A 26,366-nucleotide genomic window follows, 5' to 3' on the forward strand; every position below is an offset into this window, starting at 1 on the left:
CACTATTAGATAAAAGCTTCCTGGAGAAGATAATAACCCAGTTATTAATGGGTTTTTTAGTGGGAGAAGATAAGCTGAACAGTCTTTGGTTCGTGACCTGGCCTTGGCTTCTCTGAGAGAGTATAAGAGCCCCTTCCAGGGAAGTCAGGGTTCAAGGTCATGAGCGAGTCTTAGGAAACGGTTCACCATAGTCAGGACATCTGGCAGAGCTGTAGTTTGGACCAGGTACTTGACGGCTGACAGAAATATGGTCAAACAGAGTGGCCTGCTCTGCATTTTCTGCCTCTAAACTCACCTTGGCTTTCCTCCAGCTTTCAAGAGTAGGTCAAAGCAAAAATCTCTTGCATTTTCAGTAAAATGCAAGTCTTCACTGATCCAGGCAGCAGGACATAGAGGGGAGTACGGGAACTCCATCCTATGGTTAAGACAAGCCAAGTATAGGCTCACTCAGGCATTCTGTGCTGAGGTTAAAAAGTGGGGATCTTGGTGATGGTAGTCCCCAGTGTGGCTATCTCTTGAGTCACTGTTCAATCTGAACTGATATCCCTCAGTACCTGATACACAGCTGTCATCCTGGGATCTCCCTTCATTGTCTTCTTGGGGATCTCCATTGCCTCTTTCCTGCATAAGATCTCCTGTTCCCTATCTTCCTCTTTCTTGGAGTAGTCTCTTGTTTTAGTAGAACAGTTCTCCAGGAACTTCTTAAGAAAAGGTGTATGGGAGGTAAAATTTTTTAGAGTTTCCATGTCTGAAAATGTCTTTATATTACTCCTATATATGATAGCGTGGCTGGAAATAGATATCTAGGTCAGAAATAATATTCTTTCAGAATTTTGAAGACAGTGCTTTATGCTTCCAGTGTTACTCTCTGAAGACATTGAGATTCCTAATCTTTTGTACATGATCTGCTTTTTTTCTCCCTGGAGGCTTTTGGAATCTTCTCTTTGTCTCTAATATTCTAAAATTTTACAATGATGTAACTTGGTATGAGTCTTTTTTCAGCCATTGAGTTGGACATACAGTAGACTGTTTTATTCTAGAAACTCAGATTTTTCAGTTTTGGGAAATTTTTTTTTTTTTAATTGTGCTTTAAGTGAGAGTTTACAAATCAGATCAGTCTCTCATACAAAAATTTACATACACCTTGCCATACACTCCTAATTGCTCTCCCTCTGATGAGATAGCACAGTACTTCCCTCCACTCTCTTTCCTCGTGTCCATTCGGGTAGCTTCTGGCCCCCTCTGCCCTCTCCTCTCCCCTCCAGACAGGAGATGCCAACATAGTCTCATGTGTCCATTTGATCCAAGAAGCTCATTTTTCACCAGTATCATTTTCCATCCCCTATCCCAGTCCAATCCCTGTCTGAAGAGTTAGATTTGGGAATGGTTCCTGTCTTGGGCTAACAGAAGGTCTGGGGACCATGGCCTCCGGGGTTCCTCCAGTCCCAGTCTGACTGTTAAGTCTGGTCTTTTTATGAGAATTTGGGGTCTGCATACCACTGCTCTCCTGCTCCCTCAGGGTTTCTCTGTTGAGTTCCTTATCAGGGCAGTCATCGGTTGTGGCCAGGCACCATCTAGCTCTTCTGGTCTCAGGCTGATGTAGTCTCTGGTTTATGTGGGGTTTTTTTTGTTCGGGTTCTGTCCCTTAGGCTCATAATTACCTTGTGTCTTTGGTATTTTTCAATCTTCCTTGCTCCAGGTGGGTTGAGACCAATTGATGCATCTTAGATGGCCGCTTGCTAGCGTTTAAAAGACCCCAGATGCCACTCTCCCAAGTGGGATGCAGAACGTTTTCTTAGTAGATTTTATTGTGCCAATTGACTTAGATGTCCCCTGAAACCATGGTTCTCAAACCCCTGCCCCCGCTATGCTGGCCTTTGAAGTGTTCAGTTTATTAAGGAAACTGCTTTTGGGTTAGTCTATTTGTGTTGACCTCTCCTGTATTGTGTATTGTCTTTCCCTTCACCTAAAATGAAACTTATCTACTATCTAATTAATGAATACCCCTTTTCCTCCCCCCTCCCTCCCCCATAGGGAAATTTTTTTTGGTTATACCATTGACTCTTTCCACTCTATTTTCTCTGGTCTTCCTCTGAACCCCCTGTTATTCAGGTATCAGATCTCCCAGACTAGCCTCTAAATTTCTTTTTTTTCCTACCTATTTTCCTTTTCTTTATTTCTTTGCTCCCATTCCTGTGAAACTTCCTCAATGTTGTCTTCCTACCTTTCTGTTGATTTTTTTTTTTTTTTATTTAGGCAATCATGTTTTAATTCTTAGGAGCTCATTCTTGTTCTCTTCCCTCAGAGAAAAGAAATTGTTTGTTTCATGAATGCATTTTGTTATCTCAGGGGATTTTAATGGGAGGGTTTTTTTTTTCCTTCTCCCTTTATAGTCTTTGTTTTTTCAAAGTTGTTTTCCCCTCCATTTGTTTTAGACTGGTGCATGTCACAGACTCTCCACAGCTGTCTGGTAATTCTTGATTGTCAGCTTGTGATTAAACATGATCTAAAAAGCTAATTGTAAGCTCTGAGTCTGTGGGTAGGGCTTGTTGACTGTTGACTTCACTGTCGGGTTGACCTGGGTGGGCCATTCATTGGGAAATTCCCAATAATCAGAATCTTTAGGGTTTTTTTCTCTTCTTCTGGTCAGATTCCCCAAAGAAGAGTTTCCTGTCTCCTGACTAGAGGTTAAAAATCTTGCTGCCAGAGTTCTGGGAGCCAAGTAATAGAAGAGGCCTGAGTTTCTCTGAATTCTGCAGTCAGTATGCACACATTCACATAATCTGTTTTTAGTATGGTACTCATGCTGTCAAATGTGTTTGGCCAGCCTAGGGGCCCTCTGATTTACCCTGTCCAGATTTCCCTTCCTGGCTCCAGCAGAAGCAATTTGGATTTGGGAGGAGGGTGCAAATCTAGGAATGTAATTCTTCTTAAATGGTTTTCACCTGGTTTCTCCTTAGTTAAGCCACACACCACCATTCAGCCTCACTCCTTTGGCTCTAGTTCCAGAGTCTTAAGAGAAATTGAGTTGGTTCTTAGCTTGCCCCTCTTCAGATGAGACTTTGTTGGATCTGCTAGGTTAGTTATCACTTGTCCATCTGCTTTTTAGCTTCAAAATTTTGTTGCTGTTGTCTCCCCTCTTGTTCCCCGAATCCTTGGGGGTTTGTCATCTTAGAAAGTCTCTCTGTATTACAGTTTTAGTGGGATTTCAAGTGAAATTAAAATTAGATGCATGTGTTCAATCTGCCTTCTTAACTTAAAGCATATGTTCTACTCTTAACACGTGCTGACAGAGGGATTAATATAAATCACCCAAGTTAGTGATAATGCCAGAAGAATCTCTTTTTCTGTTCGTTTTCTTCTCTTTTTTGGGGGGAGGGGGCGGGGGTTGGGGAGAAAAGGGTGGAGATGGGAGTTTCTGAATTCACTAATCCAAGCTGTACTGTCTAATAACAGCTAACATTTATTGAGCACTTTTCAGCATGTCAGACACTGTGCTTTGTATCCATATGCATTACCTAAATTAATCCTCATAATAACCCAATTATTATCTATATTTTAGCAGTGATAAAACAGAGGCCCAGAGAGGAAAAGTGACTTGCCTGAGGCCATACAGCTTGTACGAGAATTTGAACCTAAATAGGCTGATGCCAAAGCTTGTGCTCTTAATTAATATTACTGTACTATTAAATAATGGATATAAATGGATAAAGTCTCTTTGTGTATCCAGTTACATTTACTGTATAAGCCCTTCCAAAGCAGAGCTGTATAGATGGCTTGGAACATTTACTGGAGATGTCTAGGGTATGTTTTTAGATACCCAGGTCTTTTATAGATTTTGAACTGACAGGATTGTCACAGGAAGCAAAAGCAATAGTGAACTATACAATTGTGTATGGCTCTTTCCAAGATAAAACCTATGTGAACTAGTGCAGCCATTTTCCAGCCTCCAGAGCCCCTCTCACTGTATTCTTTCTCTTCTATCTTTAAATGGTGTCCTGTGAGCCTGAAAGAGTTCACGTAATTTTCCAGGGCCAGAAAATTATTCCTTATACAGGGACTTTGAAATTAGAAATTAAAATGTATCACAATGTTTAATCTTCCTGAAATTAGTTTCCAGTCTTCAAAATACCTATCTTTTCCTTCCTCACATGGTAAAGGAAACACAGATATCTTACTGAGAAACTAAAAAGACCAAAGAATGCATATAAATGTTTGGAGAAAAGTCACATTATGAGTCAGGAGCCAAATCTTCTGTCTTCTAGACAGCTCTGACTCTCAGCTAGCTGGGGAAATCCATCCAGACCAGCAATGTCATCATTTTCTGAAAAGGCTGGATAACTGTGTGGGTGCTAATGGCATCAGAGGAGACAGTGGTGCAAAGGAAACACATCCCACAGTTGACAGGATGTTCCCAGAGCAGGAAGGGCATTTCTCTTCCTCAGTAGAATTGTTTCATTGACTAAGGACAAGATGAGATCACTGAAATCTTCCTAAAATACCAAAGACTGAGGAAAGTAGGATATAGAACATGGTGAGTCTGGTGTAAACCACTGGCATCACAGATGACATCATAATAAAGTAGGAGTATTTTGTGTAGTGGAGCCCTGGTGGGCAGTGCTTAAGGGCTTAGCTGCTAACCAAAAGGTCAGCCATTCGAACCCACCAGCCGCTCCTTGGAAACCCTATGGGCGGCTGTAGTCTGTCCTGTATGGTTACTATGAGCCGGAATTGACTGGACGGCAACGATTTGTGTGTGTGTATGTGAGTATCCTATATGTGCTTTCTTCCAAGAGATTCATATAGCTTTATAGAGTCAGTCAGTCATCAAATAGTTTTAAACCTACTGTACACAAAGCACATGGTCCCAGAGATGCAAATAGGTCTCTGGCTCAGTCTCAGCCGCTACTCTGGAACTACACCATCAAATAGTTTTAAACCTACTGTACACAAAGCGCATGGTCCCAGAGATGGAAATAGGTCTCTGGCTCAGTCTCAGCCACTACTCTGGAACTACACCATCAAATAGTTTTAAACCTATTGTACACAAAGTGCATGGTCCTAGAGATGGAAATAGAACTCTGGCTTAGTCTCAGCCTCCACTCTGTGGAACTACACCACCAGAATTCCGAGGATAACAGTCCTTGTGTACCGCCTGAATGGAAGCTTCCTTCTCCCTCCTTGCCCCAGTTTCTGCTTCTCCTCTAAAACTCTTTCTTTCTCACATTATTCCATTTCTCCCATTTTCGTCAAATGCTAATCTATCTCTTATATGGCATATAACTCTTGAACAGTTTCAGCGAGGAGATGTTATTAATCTTTCTTAAAATAAATAGCTTCTCACCCCCGCCCGCCCCCCCCCACCCAGTAGCAACAGCTATCAAAGGTAGAACTGAGGCCAAAGCAGCAGCAGTGAGCAGCTGGCAAATGAAAGTGTAATGAGAATGTTTGACACCAGAAGCCTCAAGCCACAACTTCGGTGGGCTTCCCAGGACTCTCTTGTGGCATTCTCAGAGGTGCATAGAAAAATGATGACTATAGCAGTCACTTGAGGGCTATCTCTGGGACAGGTATTCTGTTCCCAAAACTTAGCTCAAGGGAAAAGTGAGAGGAACCCAAAGAAGGGAATGAAACTGGTTATTAGCTAACCTGCAGAGGGTAACATCATAGAAACAAATAGAAAACTCCATTGTTCCAGGGTAAGTTATGGCTTTCCTTGTTTTTGTTTTTCTGTGTAGACTGTGGAGAGCATAACGCATCACTTATAAACATTGCATTGTAGTCTTCTGAGTCCTAGAGCACAGCAGCCTCAATTGAGGTTCTCAGTCAATGTGTTTGACCCTAAAGTGGTTTTAGTTTGTGGGAAATAATTATCAAAATTAACTAATGCATATGAAAGAAGATCCATAGAATCTTTAGTTTTCTTGCTTTCTCTTGTCTGCCTTTAACTTAACTCTATCATATCTTGAAATCCAGCCAGACTGACATAGGAAAACCCCCACCCAGGACCATCCAGTTCAAGCCCCAAGTTACCTTGATGTTGTCTTTAGTGAAGCAATAGCATAGCGAATGAAGGTGTATTTTCTGGCTTTAGTCTCTCAAACAGCTGTGTGACTGGTATTAGAAATGGGTATTATTTTATGTTGGAATGGTGTGTAGGCTGTTCGTGGTTATTTTAAGAATTTCTCTTCTGTTTTTATGGAAGTTCAAATATCTCCATTTATAAATAACTAAAAACATTCTCATTAATATAAACATTCTATTTCAAACTAATATACTTTCACAGCTCAGGTACTAAACTGTAGCTTTGTGTATGTGCAAAGAGGAGGTGGGTCAAAGACTAAATCACTTTAGTTCCTCCTTGCCATGAGTATTCACATGATTTTGTCTGAGAGAAATGAGGCCTACAAAAGCTTGGCCCCATTAAAATGCATAATGCCTTGTTCCTCAAACGCCCCACCTGGCCCCGGTGTGTACTGTAACAGAGGCTGACCATCTTGTGAGAGGGAACAATTTCTTTATTTATTGTGCTTTAGGTGAAAGTTCACAAATCAAGTCAGTCTCTCATACAAAAAGTTATACACACCTTGCTATGTACTCCCAGCTGCTCTCCTCCTAATGAGACAGCACATTCCTCCTCTCCACCCTGTATTCCCCCTGTCCATTCAACAGCTCCTGTCCCCCTCTTCCTTCTCATCTCGCCACCGAACAGGAGCTTACCACATAGTCTCATGTGTCTACTTGAGCTAAGAACCTGACTCCTCAGCAGTATCATTGTCTATCTTATGGGCCAGTCCAATCCCTATCTGTAGAGTTGTCTTTGAGAATGGTTCCAATCTTGGGCTAACAAAGGGTGTAGGGGCCATGACCGTCAGGGTCGCTCCAGTCTCAGTAAGACCATTAAGCCTGGTCTTTTTATGAGAATTTGAGGTCTGCATCCCACTGTTCTCCTGCTCCTTCAGGGATTCTCTGTTGTGTTCCCTGTCAGGGCAGTGATTGGTGGTAGCTAGGCACCGTATAGTTCTTCCAGTCTCAGGCTGATGGAGTCTCTGGTTTATGTGGCCCTTTCTGTCTCTTGGGCTCATCTTTACCATATGCCTTTGGTGTTCTTCATTCTCCTTTGCTCCAGGTGGGTTGAAACCAATTGATGCATCTTAGATGGCCACTTGCTAGCATTTGAAACCCAGATGCCTCTTGCCAAAGTGGGATGCAGAATGTTTTCTTAGTAGATTTTATTATGCCATTTGACCTAGATGTCCCCTGAAACCATGGTCGCCAGACCCCTGTCCCTGCTACTCTGGCCTTCGAAGCGTTTAGTTGTATTCAGAAAACTTTTTTTGCTTTTGGTTTAGTCCAGTTGTACTGACTTCCCCTGTGTTGTGTGTTGCCCTTCCCTTCACCTAATTTTTGTCTACTATCTAGTTAGTGAATGTTCCTCTCCCTCCCCACCCTTGTAACCTTAGAATATTTTCTTCTGTGTTTAAACTTTATTTAGAGTTCTTACAATAGTGGTCTCATACAATATTTGTACTTTTGCAAGTGGCTAATTTCACTCAGCATAACGTCTTCCACATCCTCCACATTATGACATGTTTCACAGAGTCATTGTTGTTCTTAATTGTTGTGTAGTATTCCATTGTGTGAATATACCATAATTTGTCCATTCATCCGTTGATGGGCACCTTGGTTGCGTCCATCTTTTTGCTATTGTAAACAGTGCTGCAGTGAACATGGGTGTGCATATATCTGTTCGTGTGAAGGCTCTTATTTCGTTAGGGTATATTCCAAGGAGTGAAATTACTGGGTCATATGGTAGTTCTATTTCTAGCTTTTTAAGGAAGCACCAAATCGATTTCCAAAGTGTTTGTACCATTTTTACATTCCCACCAGCAGTGTATAAGTGTTCCAGTCTCTCCACAACCTCTCCAACATTTATCATTTTATGTTTTTTGGATTAGTGCCAGCCTTGTTGGGTTGAAAACCCTGTTAAGTGCTACGGCTGCTAACCAAAGGGTTGGCAGTTCGAATCCGCCAGGCGCTTCTTGGAAACTCTATGAGGCAGTTCTACTCTGTCCTGTAGGGTCGCTATGAGTTGGAATCGACTCGATGGCACTGGGTTTGGTTTTTGGTTTTTGTTGGGTTGAGATAGAATCTCATTGTAGTTTTGATCTGCATTTCTCTAATGGCTAATGATTGTGAGCGTTACCTCATGTATCTGTTAACAGCCTGAATATCTTCTTTGGTAAAGTGCCTCTTCATATCCTTTGCCCATTTTTTAATTGGTTTATGTGTCTTTTTGTTGTTGAGTTTTGCAGTATCGTGTAGATTTTAGAGATCAGATGCTGTTCGGAAATGCCATAGCTAAAAATTTTTTCCCAGTCTGTAGATAATTTTTTTACTCTTTTGGTGAAGTCTTTGGATGAGCATAGGTGTTTGTTTTTTAGGAGCTCCAAGTTATCTAATTTCTCTTCTGGTGTTTGTACATTGTCAGTAATGTTTTGTATACTGTTTATGCCATGTATTAGGGCTCCTAGCGTTGCCCCTATTTTTTCTTCCATGATCTTTATCATTTTAGATTTTATATTTAGGTCTTCGATCCATTTTGAGTTAGTTTATATGCATGGTGGTGAGGTATGGGTCTTGGTTTCGTTTTTTTGCAGATGGATATCCAGTTACATCAGCACCATTGTTAAACAGACTGTCTTTTCTCCCATTTACCTGACTTTGGGCCTTTGTCAAATATCAGCTGCTTATATGTGGATGGATTTATGTCTGGATTTTCAATTCTGTTCCATTGGTCTGTGTATCTGTTGTTGTACCAGTACCAGGCTGTTTTGACTACTGTGGCAGTATAATATGGTCTAAAATCAGGTAGTATGAGGCCTCCCACTTTGTTCTTCATTTTCAGTAATACTTTACTTATCCGGGGCGTCAGAGAGAACAATTTCTACTTTAATCAAGCTCTACATCGACATCAGGTCCTTTAGAAAGAAGAAAACTATCCCACTGCTAAGTGCAGGAATCTGTGAATTTTCCATGGTTCCGAAGAGCTGTTCACACATTCACTCATTTATTTCACACATTCTGAATAGCATCAGAAGCTGTCAGGGAATGAAACTACATACATTATCCAAGGAGTCAAAGAAAACCACACCCATTGCTATCAAGTCGATTCCAACTTGTAGTGACTCTGTAAGACAGAGTAGAACTACCCCACAGAATTTCCAAGGGTATAATCTTTACAGAAGCAGAAGCGGACTGCCATATCTTTCTCCCGCAGATTTGCTGGTGGGTTCAAACCATTGACCCTTTGATTAGCAGCCAAGTGCTTATCCATTGCACCAACAAAGCTCCTTATCCAAGGAGTGCTGAACTCTTAACTAGGTGAATAGAATTGGGGGCCCTGTCCCTAAGGCTAAGATAAATTAACAGCTTCTCCTGACAGTCATTCACCTTGATTCACTAAAGGAGGAGAGGTTGAACAGAAGGTGGAGAGGTAGGTTGAGGAAGGAAACATACATCAGCACTAATACATGGCTTCCCAGGACACTTGTCAAATAGGCTCTTGGTTGTTTCCTAAAGTCAGTAAAAGGGGGTGAAATTGCCAGAAAGAACGGGCCTCGAAAGCCAGGTGGTTTTGAGATATATTCTTTCTAAATTGCCACACAGGTACACCTTGAATATGTCCCAAATTTCTTCTTCCTTCAGTCTTCTTATTCTTTAAATGAGAAAACAATATTGACTTCCTGCATAAGTTGCTGTAAAAAATAGTAGAAAATTATCAAAATCTTTTCATATGTAAATGGTATCGTTTTAGATTTTTATTGATTATGACTTGACAGTTAAAATTTCATAATACTGTTAAGGATTTTGTGTGTGTGTGTGTGTGTGTGGCTGCAGGGGTGGATGGTTACCTCATCCACATTTTACAAACAAGGAAACTTGAGCAAAAAATAAATAAATAGATAAAGTAAGGAATTCCTGGCTCAGGCCCAAACCCAAAACCACAGATACAAATATAAATTTGGAACGGTATCCTGAATTAATAATAGTAAATAGGAAGAGTGATATTAAGTAGATTATTGATGTTTGGATGATGGTTCCACCTGAAAGTGCCTTTTGACCAAATGTTAAAGTGGCACAAGAAGCCAATTGTCATCCACGGTGGCCATCTCTCCAGTTGCCTTCCCTCATTCTGCAGCCAAGATGCTGAGCGCTATAAATCTCTCCATGGTGCCTGCTGCTGCTGCTTCTGTGCATTTAGGCCTCTAGCCACCCCTGGGCTTTACCCAGTCTAGCTCTCTCTACGTGTCTGCAGTCAGCTCCCAATCCCTACACCAGCTGTGTCTGATCTGTACCACTGCCCTCAAGCTTCCTACTCCACCCCCCCTCACCATCACTCTGCCAATGACTCACCTCCTGTTGCACACAGAAAATAGAAGATATCAAGGAGAATGAGTTCATATTTCTACATACTCCACAGTCAGACACACACATACACGTTGTTGTTGTTAGGTGCCATCGAGTTGGTTCCGAATCATAGCTACCGTATGTACAACAGAACCAAGCACTGTCTGGTCCTGTGCCATCCTCACAATTGTTGCTGTTTGAGCCCGTTCTTGCAGCCATTGTGTCATTCCATCTCGTTGAGGGTATTCGTCTTTTTTGGTGACTCTTTGCTTTACCAAGCGTGATGCTCCTGATAACATGTCAAAAGTACATAAGACGAAGTTCCACCATCCTTGTTCTAAGGAGCATTCTGGCTGTACTTCTTCCAAAACAAATTTATTCATTCTTCTGGCAGTCCATGCTACATTCAGTGTCCATCCTTTGTTCTCTTTCTTAGCACTTATTATGTGGTATTACATTCATTTGACTCCAAACTTCATTAGGTTAGGGATAAGTGTATCCCCAATACCCCTGTCTAGTGACTGACATAGAAGGTGTTCAGTAAATGTTTGATGAATGAACTGGCCTTTTCACTTGATCAGGACCATGATTTCAAATATGTAAATACACACACACACACACACACACATATATATACATACATATGCGTATACACATAAATATACACCAAAAAAAAAAAACCGAGCTTGAATCGGAACAAATCTCAAAATTCAACTACTAATTTACAGGAAGCATAGAGGGTTAGAGAACATGTTACATGATACCATAGGGATGCAGTCAGCAAAATCGAGAATGTAGGAAACTAAGGCAAACAGCCACATTTCTTAACTGCAAGGGAAAAAACAAAATGGAGAAAGAGCTTAAGAGATTTAAAAAGTCTCAAGCAATTGCAGTGTTGTCGTTGTTGTTGTTAGGTGCCATCAAGTCGATCACGACTCATGGTGACCCCATGCACAACAGAACGAAACACTGCCCGGTCCTGAGCCATGCTTACAATCATTGTTATATTTGAGCTCATTGTTGCAGCCACTGTGTCAGTTCACCTCGTTGAGGGTCTTCCTCTTTTCCGCTGACCCTGTACTCTGCCAAGCATGATGTCCTTCTCCAGGGACTGATCCCTCCTAACAACATATCCAGAGTATGTAAGACGCGGTCTCGCCATCCTTGCTTCCAAGAAGCGTTCTGGCTGTACTTCTTCCAAGACAGATTTGTTCGTTCTTTTGGCAGTCCATGGTATATTCAATATTCTTCACCAGCACCACAATTCAGAGGCTTCAGTTCTTCAGTCTTCCTTATTCATTGTCCAGCTTTCACATGCATATGATGCAATTGAAAATACCATGGCTTAGGTCAGGCACACCTGAGTCTTCAGTTTGACATCTTTGCTCTTCAGCACTTTAAAGAGGTCCTTTGTAGCAGATTTACCCAATGCAATGCATCTATTGATTTCTTGACTGCTGCTTCCATGGGTGTTGATTGTGGATCCAAGTAAAATGAAATCCTTGACAACTTCAGCCTTTTCTCCGTTTATCATGATGTTGCTCATTGGTCCAGTTGTGAGGATTTTTGTTTTCTTTATGTTGAGGTGCAATCCATACTGAAGGCTGTGGTCTTTGATCTTCATTAATAAGTGCTTCAAGTCCTCTTCACTTTCATCAAGCAAGGTTGTGTCATCTGCATAATGCAGGTTGTTAATGAGTCTTCCTCCAATCCTTGATGCCCCGTTCTTCATATAGTCCAGCTTCTCGTATTATTTGCTCAGCATACAGATTGAATAGGTATGGTGAAAGACTACAACCCTGACGCACACCTTTCCTGACTTTAAATCAATCAGTATCCCCTTGTTCTGTCTGAACAACTGCCTCTTGATCTATGTAAAGGTTCCTCATGAGCACAATTAAGTGTTCTGGAATTCCCTCTCCAATTGCAATGTATGGAACTTTTTTAGATCCCGATTCAAAAACTAAACTGTAAAAATTTTTGTAAGACTCAGGTAAATAGGAACACTGATTGAATATTTGATATTAAGGAATTATTTTTAATTTTTTTAGATTTGGTAGTGATATTGTACTTTTTTTGAAGTCCCTATATTTTAGAAATACATACTGACATGTTTATAAATGAAATATGATGTCTGGGATTTGTTTCAAAATAATGTGGGAGAGGGAAGTGTATGGGAATATAGATGAAATCAGATTGGCCATAACTGATAATTGTTGAGACTGGGTGATGGGTACATGGCAGTTCATAATGCTCTTCTGCCTACCTTTGTTGATCTTTTAAAATTTCTATAGTAAAACTGTTTTTAAGTTCTTTCCTGAAGACGTCCCATAATGAACTTTCTTATATATGAGGTACATTGATTGTAGTTATCTTGACTCAAAATTGGAATAGAATTTCTAATTTCTGTAGACTTCAAATCCAAAGGTTTTAGAATCTTTGAAGATCTACAGTCCATATAATCCAGGAAGTGCCGGAGGTCACAGAGTGGGAGGTAAAGGGTCAAAAATAGGGAAAGGAAGTTACACTTGATTTTTGGAATTACTCAGACAAGCTCTTGCTCGCATCAGCTTCTCCCACCTCCCAGGCAGCTTTTCTACTTCCTGAGCATCCCTACGCACTGTTATTTCTAACACATGTAGCCTGCCAACCATATTTTTACCCTTAGCTCAGGAACTACCTTTCAGCACTTTTATATCAAAAGTAAGTGTATCACTTCTAAGTTTAAAAAAAAAAAAAAAAGTCTCTTTATCTGTTCCTGCAGGAGATAAATCAAATTAGGATGGAAGCCAGACCAGAAAATGGTTGTACCAAATATTGACCTGAGATTTATTCTCACTCTTCTGGTTTTTGGAGAATTATCTTTTAGAAACCTTGAGAAGCAATGGTAGAAAGAAAATTAAAATTTAGTCCAGACAATAATCAGAATAAAGCAAATATAGTGGAGAAAGGAAGAATATTTAAAGGAGAAATGATTTTGTAGAAAAGAAAAGTGAAATAGTAGGGAGTATAGAAAACAAAAATCCTAAATCAGGAGAGAGGAAAAAAAAAAACAGAGTTCCAAGGTGATGAGTCTGGCATGAGAAAACTGCCCACTGGTGTGATTTTTGACTCCATCTCCTCATTCTAACAGGCTGGGCCAGGTAAGGCTGCCCCCTACTACTAGCAGGAGGTATGGATTGGTGAGGACCAGTGATGTCTTGTTGTGAGGTGAGGGGACTGCAGGGAAGTGATATCCGATCCCATGGTTAACACTGAGGTACTGGGTACCCAGGAAACCTTGTTACTTCTGGAATTAACTTAGAATTTTAAATATGCTCTAGAATGAGCTGTTCTGTTTTTTTGTGGCCTAGATTCAGACCCCTTAGGCAAGCCCAGAACTGTCCCTACTATCTCTGAGTTCCCTAGGTTGAGAACAGCCCAAGGTAGATCTGGGTTTCTCTGTTCAGGACTGCCCTGAACTCAGGGAAACTCTTCCTGGCCTCGCTTCTAAACCTATTCCCTGTTTATGGTCTCAAGGAAAGGACTGCCTTTTATGAGGTATAGACCATTCTGTATGCATTGGATTTGTCACACACCCCTTTGTCTTTCCTTAGAAGGAAGGTCCAGTTGTTGTTGGGTTTTTGTTTGTTGGTTGATTTTTTGTTTCGGTTTTCTTTTTTGATTGTTTGTTTACTTGTTATTTTGAGATAATTGTAGATTGATAGGCAGTTGTAAGAAATAATACAGGGAGATCCTGTGTATCCTTCACCCGGTTTCCCCTAATGATACCATCTTGCATAACTATAGTACAGCATCACAGTTGACATTGATACAGTTAAGACACAACATTTCCATCACCGCAAGAATCCTTCACGTTGCCCTTTTATAGCCACGCTCACTTCCCTCCTGCCTTCACCCCTTCTTAACCCTGAACAATCACTAATTTTCTGTCCATTTCCGTAATTTTATCATTTCAAGAATGTTATGTAAATGTTATTTTAAATTCCTACCAGCAATAAATGAGTAATCTAGTTTCTCTGCATCCTCACCAGCATTTGGTGTTACCACTGTTTTTTATTTTAGCCATTCTGATAGGTGTGTAGTGATATCCCATTGGGTTATAATTTTCATTTCCCTAATGGCTAATGATGTTGAACCTCTTATCATGTGCTTATTTAACATACGTACATCTTTGGTGAAAGGTCTTTTGCTCATGTTCTAATTAGATTGTTTCCTTTTTTGTTGAGTTTTAAGAGTTCTTTATTTTTTCTAGACACTAATCCTTTGTTGGATATTTGATTTGTAAATATTCTCTCCCAGTCTGTAGCTTGTCTTTTTATCCTCTTAACAGGGTCTTTCACAGAGCAAACATTTTTAATTTTGATAAAGTCCAGTTTATCAGTGTTACCTTTTATGGATCATGTTATTGATGTCAAATCTAAGAACTCTTTGTCTTGCTCTAGATCAAAAATATTTTCTTTTGTTTTCAGCTTTCAGAAGTTTGATCATGATGTTTCCTTGCATGGATTTCTTTTATCTAATATGTGGTTCACTCAGCTTTTTGAATCTATTGGCTGATGTCTCTTGTCAAAGATGAAGTGCTTCCAGTCATTATTTCTTCAAGTATATTTTGAGCCTTACCTTTTTTTCTCCTCTCCTTCCAGGGCTCTAATGGCATGAATGCTAGATTTTTGTTATTGTTGTTGTTATAGTACCACAAGTTCCTGAGGCTCTCTTCCTTTTTTTTTTTTCCCCCAGTCTACTTTCTCCCTGTTGTTCAGATTGGTAATTTTTGTTGTCCTGTTTTCCAGTTCACTAATTCTTTCCTCTGTCTTTTCCATTCTGCTGTTGAGCCCATCTACTTTTAGTTTAGTTATGATTTTCAGTTCTGAAATTTCCACTTGGTTCTTCTTACATCTTCCTCTTTTTTGTTAAGACTTTCTTTTTCTTTCCTGAGCCTTTCTATTTTTTCAAGCGTGTTCATAATTGCTTATTGAAGCATTTTATCATGGATGCTTCAAACTTTTGTCAGAATTCTAACATCTCTGTCATCTCCTAGTTCTCGGTTCTTGTTATAATGAGTGATTTTCAGTTGAAACCTGAACTTCTTCATACTGTGTTTTGAGACTCTGAATCTTATTTATTTTTATTGTGCTTTAAGTGAAAGTTTACAAATCAAGTCAGTCTCATACAAAATTTTATATATACCTTGCTATATACTCCTAGTTGCTCACCCTCTGAGACAGCACACTCCTTCCCTCCAGTCTCTCTTTTCATGTCCATTCGGCCAGCTTCTGACCCCCCCGCCCTCTCATCTCCACTCCAGACAGGGGACGCCAACATAGTCCTGTGTGCCTACTTGATCCAAGAAGCTCATTCTTCACCAGTATCATTTTCTATCCCATAGTCCAGTCCAATCGCTGTCTGAAGAGTTGGCTTTGGGAATGGTTCCAGTCTTGGGCTAACAGAAGGTCTGGTCTGGATCTTATTTAAACCATCTATTTTAACTGGCATTTTCTGATGATGCTGTTAGCAGGGGAAGGGTGAGGCACCCCCTCATTACTGCCAGGTTGAGGTAGAAGACTAGATTTCCCACTTGGCCTCTGTTGACAACCGAGGGGAATATCTTTATTACGACCGGGCAGAGGTGGGAGTTCTGGCTCTTCATGTATTCCCTGCTGACACTGCATTGGGCTGGCCTCATTAATACTACCCATTGCCGTCGGGACTCATAACGACCCTATAGGACAGAGTAGAACTACCCCATAGAGTTTCCAAGGAGTACCTGGTGGATTCGAACTTCTGACCTATTGGTTGGCAGCCGTAGCACTTAACCACTACACCACCAGGGTTTCCTCATTAATACTAGGTGATGGTAAAAGTCCTGACTCCACTAGGTTTCCTTTGGCACCACCCTAGGAGAAAGATGGGGTGGGTCACCTTGCTACTGCCAGTGGCAAAGGAAGTCAAGGCTGCCCACATGTTCTCCAGTGACGCCATGGTGGGTAGATGGCATGCTTATTCTCAGCTGGCAGTGTTGAAAGCCATAGCTCCCTACTTGGCCTTCTGTGCCACTACCTTGGCAGGTGTGTTGGGGCACCTTGTTACAGCCTCACGAAGGTGGGTGTCTAGGCTCCCTGCTTAGCTTTTGCTGGCATCAGTGGATGTGGGGTCATAGTTTTTTCTGTGGTGTTTGGATAGAGCAGTTATTGCTAAAAGCTTTCTGTCTTGCCAGACTGTCTTTTTCCTGGTCTTTTGGCTAGAGAGAGCAGTTTTGCTGGGACTTTTTTCATCCACACTCACTGGCATTTCTGGGTTGCTGGCTTCTTCAGTTCCCACTACCCGCTGCCGTCGAGTCGATTCCGACTCATAGCGACCCTATAGGACAGAGTAGAACTGCCCCATAGAGTTTCCAAGGAGCGCCTGGCAGATTTGAACTGCCGACCTTTTGGTTAGCAGCTGTAGCACTTAACCACTATGCCACCAGGGTTTCCTCTTCAGTTCCAGTCTGCGATATATGAGGAAAAAAGGAAACCCAGGAAATGCACTACTATGTCATTCCTTGCGTCCCAAGGCCCATAACCAGTCTGCCTTTTTCTCTCTACCTTTCAGAGTCTTCTTATGTTTGTTCTGTGTTTAATGTCCAGGGTTTTTAGTTGTGCTTAGTGGAAGGAATAGGGGAGACTACATCTATTCCATTTTCTTAGAAGTAGAAGTCCCTCCTTGGTTTTGTTTTTTTTCTAACATAGAATGAAGGTGAATTTTCTATTTCCTTAGCATCCTGGGTATCTTGCAACTTTGAACCCATTGGATCCAGCCTTGATATTTAGCCCAGAAATAGTGGGCTTATAGCTGGGTTGTCACAGGATTTTAGGCGAGTGCCTTTATTTCTGTACACTTCTTTCTCTCTTGTGTCTTTTGTTTATTCTCCTTTGTTTTCTTTCTTTTTCAGAGAGCTGCTGTTAGTAGACCTCTGAGCCACAAGATGGCATCCCAGAGTAGTTCAAGCTAAGGCTTTCGTACTCTTCCTTTGGCCCCCTTCTTTATCTTAATATTAGTAACCTAATATTAAGTTTGTAATCAAGGTCATTACCTGAACCAAGCAATAGCTGTGAAGAACCAATTCCATTTCCTTTTAAGCCATGTCTTCCAGTTACATAGAAACTTAAGCAATCAGTATCAAAAAACTGTTTTTGTTTCAATTGTTTATTTCGCATTTTTACAATAACTTTCTGGAAGCTCTTATGGAAATTAAAAAATATTATCATTTCAGTTAAACAGTTAGTTGCCATTTTGTATCTGAGATTGTATCTGGGCTCATTGAAAATAATCTGAAATCTCAGCATAGCTTTAAAAAATTAATGTTATGAATGCATTCTGAAGGAGATGTGTTCTCAGTGTCTTCTGAGGTGTTTGAATCTGTGAGATTAGACTTAGTGTTGGTATTTTCCTTTGATTACTAGCCTAACTTATAAAGTTATAGCTTATAAAATTGTATAAAATGCCTGGAATAAAAAGACTGAAAAATACATATTAACAATCTTTGGGTAGTAAGCTATGGGTGGTTTCTTCTTTCATATTGTAGACTATATTTTTTCCAAGGCAGCAGCCTCAGCAGTGGAGTCATGACATGGAAAAACTGGTTGAAAAGTCACTATCTAGTCCAGCCAGTTAGAAACGTTTTAAAAAAAGAAGTAGAACTCTTTATTCAAATGAAAACTTAGGAAAATACCAAGGTATAAATGCATAAAGATTGAGCTGTGTCAGTTGAAACAGGGTTGGGGGTATGTAGGAGCAAAACCCCAACCCTCCGGAACTTCCAATCTCTCTCCAAATGATGTCTAGGGAACACATTTTAAAAACAATGAATCTAGTCTGTGCTTAGAAAATCCCCTTGGATCGACTGTAGCCTAATAAGTGGTCAGATGTTAAACATTAATTCATAATAAGGAAGCATTTCTCTCAGGCTTACAAAGATGGGAAGTTAAGGAATTTTTTTTCTTACCCCTTACCAGAAAAGAGTGCTTCACCAATGAGGTTAGCAGCTGGAAGAATTGCACTGCTTATTTGAGATTCTTCTCTTGACCTTCTTGGGTGCTGGCTTTGTGTTTTTTAGCTCTTAAATGTGGTCTCTCAGCTAGCCAAGCAGAATCTGCGACTGCTGGTCCTGGGCCGGAAGCACATGCTAAATCAGCATCCCCGGTGGAGAAAGGATGAGATGGAAAAGGTGCAAAAGCAAGCAAGCTGTTTCTTTGCCGATGACATGTAAGTATTGAGGGCAATAGGTAAATTACCCTAGGCTCCAACCATCTGCTAGTTAGTTACCTCCTTTTGGCATTTTGAAAATGCATGCTAGTACGTGTATGTATACTCAACCTCATTCCAAAAAAAGACTTGAGGCAACTTACAGAAATACAGCTTCTATAGCAGGAAAAACTTAAAGAAATAGATGAAGAAATCAGGGTAAAGAAGAAATGAGAGGAAGATGAAGTCAGGGGTAAGATTAGTAAACAGAATGCATACCATAGGTCCTAAATAGGTTATTCTTTAAACAACAAATATGAGCACCTTCTATGTTCTGGAGGAACAGTAGTGAACAAGATAAAATCCCTACCTTCTTGGGATTTACAGTAAACAGGTAAAGAAATACATAATGTTAATTTCAGACAGTGATCAATACTATGAAAACAATAAAGCAGAATAAATAAATAGAAAAGGAGGGATTTGGTAGTGGGTAGATCAGAGGGTAGTAGATGGGTTGGGCAGGAAAGGCATTTCTAATGGGAAGTAGTGACCATTTGAGAAAGGGGGAGGGGAGGAACATACCAGATAGAGAGAACAGCAGTATTCAAAGAACTCTGAGGCAGGAGTGAGCTTGGCATGTTTGAGGAACAGCAGTAAGGCCAGCGTGGATAGGGTATTGCAGCAAGAGAGAAAGTAGTAGGTTCCGAGGTCAGAGAGAAGGCAAGGACCACATTACAGAGTACATTGTGGGCCTGGTAAGCAAGCAAAGGGCCTGTATTTTCTTCTAAATATAAAGAGAAAGTTTCTCTGAGCTACATATTTGACCCTGAGCTTCCCTGGAAACTGAAGGAACATGGAAAACGTGGTTAATAACAAAATTTACGGTGTCCATAAAGTAAGAAAATCCAGTTAATCAGGAGGAGCACAGATCAACAACCCATACCAACTTTTAACGTGCGTTGAGTTTTTCATATTATTTATGCTGCCAAAAATTTATTTCTGACTTTGCATGGATAATGAGAGTTTGTGCTTCAGACTCCAAGTCTAGGTTGCAGTAGTTTGAATGTGATAACTTCAAGATTCACCAGCATTCCCAAAAATCATTTATTCTTAAAAAAGATAAAATGGCATTCATGCATGAAGCAGGAAGCTAACACCTCATCCAGATCCTTTTTTAACTTTAGCTAAGTCTTTTTTTATTCAGGGGAGGGGCACTTCCGTTTCTTCAAGAGTAGGAGACAATAGCAATGCTTTTCGTGAAATCACTTTAGGCAACACTGGGTTGGCATTGGGAGAACAGGATTAGAAATTAGTCTACCCACATTTAGATTATGGCCCTGTCACTTCCTATTCAGGAAGGTGTCTCCTTTTCTTCATACAACAATCTCCATGGGATTGTTGTAAATATTAAATGAGATAATACATGTAAATACACATAGCCATCAAGTCAATTCTGACTCACAGCAACCCAATGGCACAGACTAGAACTGCCCCATAGGGTTTCCAAGGCTGCGATCTTTATGGAGCAGACTACCACATCTTCCTTCTCTGGAGCAACTAGTGGATTCAAACCACTGATCTTTGTGTAAATAAATATGTAAAATTCTTGGCACAACATCAAATACCTGGTAAACATATATGTTAGTTGCCATCATCATCATCATCATTATTAGATGGAAGAATTGGATAAATGCAAAGAGTTATAACCAAGAAACCTGTTGGAAACTGGCCTCATTGCTTGGTTTGGGTTCTGTTTTTATTGCACCAGCTAAAGCTCCAAACTCACTTGTAAAGGTTGATTCACTGATCTTCTATGGCTTCAGGTTTGAATGTTTAAATTTACACCAATATTAACTCTATTTTCCACTAATGTAGCGTAAGGAGCCTTTCAAACATACACTGAAGTAGAATAGTAGAGTGAACCCCCATGTAACTCTCACCCATCTCCAACAATTACCAGCATTTTGCTGATCTTATTTCATATATCCCCCATTTTCCTTCCTGGAAAATTTTAAGGTAGATTCCAGTCATATTATCATTTCACTTGAAATAATTCAGTATAACATGAGCTTTAATTAGTCCTACTTTGGGTACTTTGAATCCAGGCATAAGGCTTATGACATGTTGCAGTCCAAATCCTCCTGGGCCAAGGTAGGTAGTTACTGCTATTTGTATAGCGCATACACTCAAATGGTAAGTGCTGATGTTGAGGGCAGTGCTGGAGACTCTGGGTTGCTGGCTCTTCTCAAAGCCAAAGATGCTTTCAGGTGCTGATCCAGGTGACTGCCCAAAAGCTGCTTTGAGATACCAATTAGAGCTTTGGGGTCAGCCAGTTATTGGATGGCTTGAGGAGAAAGTGTCATTCTCCTAGGAGCCTTAGTCATCTCTGGGATGATTTTTTTTTTTTTTTAATTTGGGTTGAGGGAAGGGGTAAAAAGATGTGCCTTTGCAGTGGATGTGGCAAATAGGAAAATATCCCTGGGAACGCAGAGAACTAACTTTGGAATGTGAAGAGGGAACTGTGAGAATTCTTCATTCCAGTGGGCGAACCCAGTTGAGCTGTTAGTGCCCCATGCATCAGCATGCCCTCACCTCAGTTCTCCATCTGTGTTCTAGATAGCATTGCCTACCCACTAAGGATTTCCAGGTGAGTCATAAATAACACTGAGATCACATCTGTTGAGCATTCAGAGCACCGTTGAAAAATAGAAGAATAAAAGGCATGGAGACAAATGCTGCTCTCTGCCCCTTCAGGGCTCTGCTTGATTGTGTCCTTTCTCTATGCCTGGCTCAGCTCAGAGGATGATCCGTACCTTCTGTATGCCACGCTGCACTCAGGGAACCACTGCAAGTTTATCACAAAAGACCTGATGCGGGACCACAAAGCTTGTCTGCCTGATGCCAAGACCCAACGCCTGTTCTTTAAATGGCAGCAAGGACATCAGCTGGCAATTATTAATAGGTTTCCAGGATCAAAAATATCCTTTCAGGTATGTTATCTGTTCTCTGCATAATGTCAGTAAAGTAATAGTAAGAATGTGGCCTAGTAACAGAATGTTGCAGCTAAGCTAGTTGAAAATTCTGAACATTTTATTTTTCTCGATTTTAGTTTGGTATTTGGAAATAGTTCCTAGAAACTGAGTCTCTGCCATAGCAAAAGTTTCCATAGGCAAACCCCTACTGAGTTGACATATTGTAAACACCTGGGATGACATCAGTTGTGATTTCAATTATGTCATCAGTTATGACTTCTCATACGGTTTTTTTTTTCCCTCAGTTTATTTGCAGCAGCTTGTGATCGCTTATCCTTGATGGCTTGTCATACTGTTCTACTTCTGCTGTTGTTGTTAGGTGCCGTTGAGTTGGTTCTGACTCATAGTGACCCTATGTACAATGGAATGAAACACTGCCTGGTCCTGCAGCATCCTCATAGTCATTGCTATTTGAGCCCATTGTTGCAACCACTGTGTCCATCCATCTAGTTTAGGGTCTTCCTCTTTTTTGACCCTCTACTTTACCAAGCATGATGTCGTTCTCCAAGGACCGGTCCCTTCTGGTAACATGTCCAGGGTACACATGACGAGATCTCGCCATCCTCACTTCTAAGGAGCATTCTGGCTGTACTTTCCAAGACAGATTTGTTTGTTCTTCTAGCAGTCCATGGTATATTCAGTATTCTTTACTAACACCGTAATTCAAATACATCGGCTCTTCTTTGGTCTTCCTTATTCATTGAGGCAATTGAAAATATCATGGCTTGGATCAGATGCACCTTAGTCCTCAAAATGACATCTTTGCTTTTTTAATAAAATTTGGCTTTTTAACTTCTGCTAAGTAACTCCTTTTCTCTGTTTAACCCATTTCTACGACCTGGGTCTTAATTGAGTTCTCCTTTGATTTCAGTTTGTTGTTGTTGTGTGCCGTTGAGCTGATTCAACTCATAGAGACCCTATATGACAGAGTAGAACTGCCCCATAGGGTTTCCTTGACTATAATCTTTACAGGAGCAGATCACCAGGTCTTTTTCTCCTGCAGGTAGGCTGGTGAGTTCAAACTGCCAGCCTTTTGGTTAGCTGCTAAGTGCTTAAACATTGCACTACCAAGACTCCTTTATTTGAGTTGTGGTGGTGTCTTGTGCCATTGAGTCACTTTCAACTCATAGTGACCCTGTATGACAGAGTAGAACTGCCCCATAGAGTTTCCCAGGCTGTAATCTCTATGGACGCAGATCACCAGGTCTTTCCTCCTGTGGAGTGGCAGATGCATTCGAACTGCTAACCTTTTGGTTAGTAGCCCATGTCTTAACTGTTGTGCCACTAGGGCTCCTTTATTCTAGTTTGTGTTGTCATGTGCCACTGAGTCAATTTCGACTCATAGAGACCCCATATGACACAGTAGAACTGCCCCCAGAGGGTTTCCTATGTTGTAATCTTTACAGAAGCTGATCGCCAGGTCTTTTCTTCCACAGAGCAGCTGGTAGGTTTGAACCACCAACTTTTTGGTTAGCAGGCGAGCCACCAGGGCTCCTTTATCCTAGTTTAAACCCATTGCAGTCATGTTGATTCTGACTCATTCTAGTTTAAATCAAACCCATTGCCATGGGGTTGATTCTGACCTATAAGGACTATACAGGACAGAGTAGAACTGCCCCATAGGAAACCGATTTCCAAGGCTGTAAATCTTTGTGGAAGCAGACTGTAACATCTTTCTCCTGCGAAGCAGCTGGTGCGTTTGAACTGCCAACCTTTTGATTAGCAGCCTTGTGCTTAACCACTGCCCCCGTCCCCCCCAACAAGGAGGATACCTCTTGTGTGAGAAAAAAGGAAGAAAATCCAAAGGCAAGTTATTACAGAAAAACGTACTGGCCCCTGTTAAAATATAGTTCAATGGTCAAAAAATATACAAAACAACAAATTTACAGAGAATATGATATCAAATGATACCCTAGAGATGCACTCAGGAAAACGAAGACAGGGAAGACTGTGGGAAACAGGACAACTGACCTGGTTTCTTCAACAACAACAAAAAAAAATTGAAAGAAAAATACCGACAGAAAGGAAGTGTCTAGATTAAAAGAAATATTTCAATCAGTCATAATGTAATAACTTTATTTCAGTTCTGATTAAAACAAACTGTAAAATATACACATAATAATTGGGGAAATGTAAAGAGTAGAAATTTAATGTTGTTAAGGAATTGTTATTAATTTTAAAATGTAAAAATGGTAGTGATGTTACATTTAAAAATAAGAGTCCTTATCTTAGAGATACATACTGAAATATTTACAAAAGAAATATATCTGTAATTTGCTTCAAAATAATCTTGGGTGTGGGAGAGGGCAAGGAAGTGGGTGGTAACCATGAGTTGATAATGGATGAAGCTGAGTGATGGGTACATCAGAGTTCATTATACTATTTCTCTACTTTTGTATATTTGAAATTTTTCTCTCTCATTTTTTTCTCACACACACAAAACTGATAAAAGCGACAAAAGGAATTCTATATCCTGTAAATGTAATGCTTCTCTAGAGAGTTCTTAATTCTAAAAATGAAATCCAAAAAAAAGAAGCCTCTTAACACTAGGGTTCATCTTTGCAGAGCTAGCTTCTCTTTAAAAATCCATTGTGAAGTGAGGGAATATGCCTCTGAAGCAAACTGAGAAGTTGTGAGAAAAGAAAGGGAAATGGCCAGGTAACCTGATCATGTTATTCTCAATGTCTGGTTCCCTTTTTAATTCAACAGCATATTCTCAGCTATGACACAGTGGTGCAAACAACTGGAGACTCGTGGCATATACCATATGATGAAGACCTGGTGGAAAGATACTCCTATGAAGTGCCAAACAAATGGCTTTGCCTTCACCGAAAGACATAAAGACGCTTAACCCTCTCTGCTAAGTTTGTGTTTGGGTGCCCTCCTGATTGGCAGCAGAGTTCTTAAGTTGATGCTTGTTTGGGGTATTGCCTATGTCCTGAAGATAAAAGAATTCTATTAACACAGTTTGGTCCAATTGGTTTGTATGTCAGCAAATTGGTTTTTCAATTAAATGAAATATAAGATCTTTTCATAACCAGTTGCATGTTTTCACCCTAACATTTGTTTTCAGACACTTCTCCATAGTTGGGGAACTCAGTGCAGAGTGAAGCCTACGTTTCTCCTGTTGGGCCGGCTATTCCACCTAGTTAGGTGACAAGTAGTGCTTCTGGTATCCATTTTGCTACTCTGGCCTCACCTTCCATGGCCATCAAAGCAGAACCAGTCCCTCTGGCTCTGGGCTACTCATGTTGTTTCTAAACACCTTCACCCATCTCTGGCATCCTCTCATTGTCTACGAGTCATCTCCTACCCACACTGAAGGGTCCTCTGTGATAAACTGATGAAGATACCAAAGGCTTACCAGTAACTTTTAGTTACGTGTCACCCAGTGATTTGAGTTGGAAGAAAGGGAGTAATTCCTTCTGTTTAGACTATGATCATTTCTTCATCATTGTATAATCCCTTTCCTATACTGGTTTTGTATGTGCGTGTGTGTGTGTGTCCACTATTAATTTTTTTTTTTTTTTAACTTAGTTTAGCAAAATGATTAATAGTTGCCTCTTTGTTTTACCTCCTTGCTAGCCTGCTCACACTTCACTGTGCCCTTGATTTCAGCTTAGAATATTCATGTTTGCAGCCCTTTGTGACAGTTCTTTCCTTACCCAGGCCCTCTTCTGAATCCCTTTAGTCGCCATTCCCTGCTGCATCTTGCCCAGAGAAAACCTCCCCTAATGTCCCTCCCCTTTTGGGACCTTATCTACTTGACTTGCCTGTGGTCGTCTGATGTATTCCTTTCTTATTGCCCACCACAGTTGTGCCCCTCTTGTTCAGATCTTCAGTTTCTCCAAGAAAGTATTCTTTTACTCTCTATGCCTATTGCCATCTTCAGTCACCAGATCTAGGAATATGGAGGGAGGGTCATTCAGACAAGACAATGTCATTAATAATAATTTCAAAATTCCAGTTTTTATATTAGAAAGGCTTTCATCTCTAAGAAAGCAGTATGTCCACATCCTTTGTAATTTTTAAGGCAAAAAAATCCCTTAAAATCTGTGGTATATTTTTCTCTCATGAAAACTGACAAAAGTTAAAATGTTACAGAAATAACCACTTTGCTAAAGTTTGTGGTTATCATTCTCTTATCTTCAAAATTTCATTATACACGTGTATATCCCTAAATAGTCTATGGTATGACTAACAAGTACCTTATTTTCATTGTTGTATAGTGTTCACTTTTATTCATTCCAGTTCATTTATTCATTCTCCTGACAATGGGCAATCAGGTTTTGTTCTCATTTCATGTAGATGACACAGTCTTCTGTTACCATATTTTCTTATTCAGGTGAGTATACTCTTACACTAAGAGTAGAATTTATAACTTTCTTTGGATAACTAAAAACTGGCTATAACCCAGGCATCCATCAAAAGAATAATAAACTGTAATACATTCATTACAGTGGAATACTACTTGTCAATATAACAAACATCACTGACATGGAATCACTCGGATGAATCTCAAAAGCATATAAACAAAAAAATTAATTACAAATGAGTACATATTGTATGGCTTATCAAGAACAGGCAAAACTAATGTACAGTAAAAGAAAAATCACAATAGTGATTACCTGAGGAAAGGAGCACAACAGAACTTTCTGGGGGTGATGAAAAGTTCTATATATTGATCTGGGTGATGGT

General features: G+C 40.3%; 1 protein-coding gene across 5 annotated transcripts in view; it reads left to right on the forward strand.

The window, feature by feature from the left end:
• PRORP (protein only RNase P catalytic subunit) overlaps positions 1-25,696 on the forward strand; it is a 147,371-nt gene extending 121,675 nt beyond the window's left edge. For 4 of the 5 annotated variants that reach the window (XM_049898600.1, XM_049898597.1, XM_049898598.1 and 1 more), the window contains exons 6-8: positions 18,509-18,657; positions 21,431-21,626; positions 24,378-25,685. In XM_049898600.1, coding sequence (XP_049754557.1) covers positions 18,509-18,657; positions 21,431-21,626; positions 24,378-24,509 — 477 coding nt within the window. In that variant the 3' untranslated portion in view covers positions 24,510-25,685. Of the gene's footprint in view, positions 1-18,508; positions 18,658-21,430; positions 21,627-24,377 lie in introns of all 5 variants that reach the window. The other variant, XM_049898601.1, reaches the window with a different exon arrangement.
• Positions 25,697-26,366: the final 670 nt, after the last annotated feature.

Source organism: Elephas maximus, chromosome 10 (genome assembly GCF_024166365.1).
Source record: "Elephas maximus indicus isolate mEleMax1 chromosome 10, mEleMax1 primary haplotype, whole genome shotgun sequence".
NCBI lineage: Eukaryota > Metazoa > Chordata > Mammalia > Proboscidea > Elephantidae > Elephas > Elephas maximus.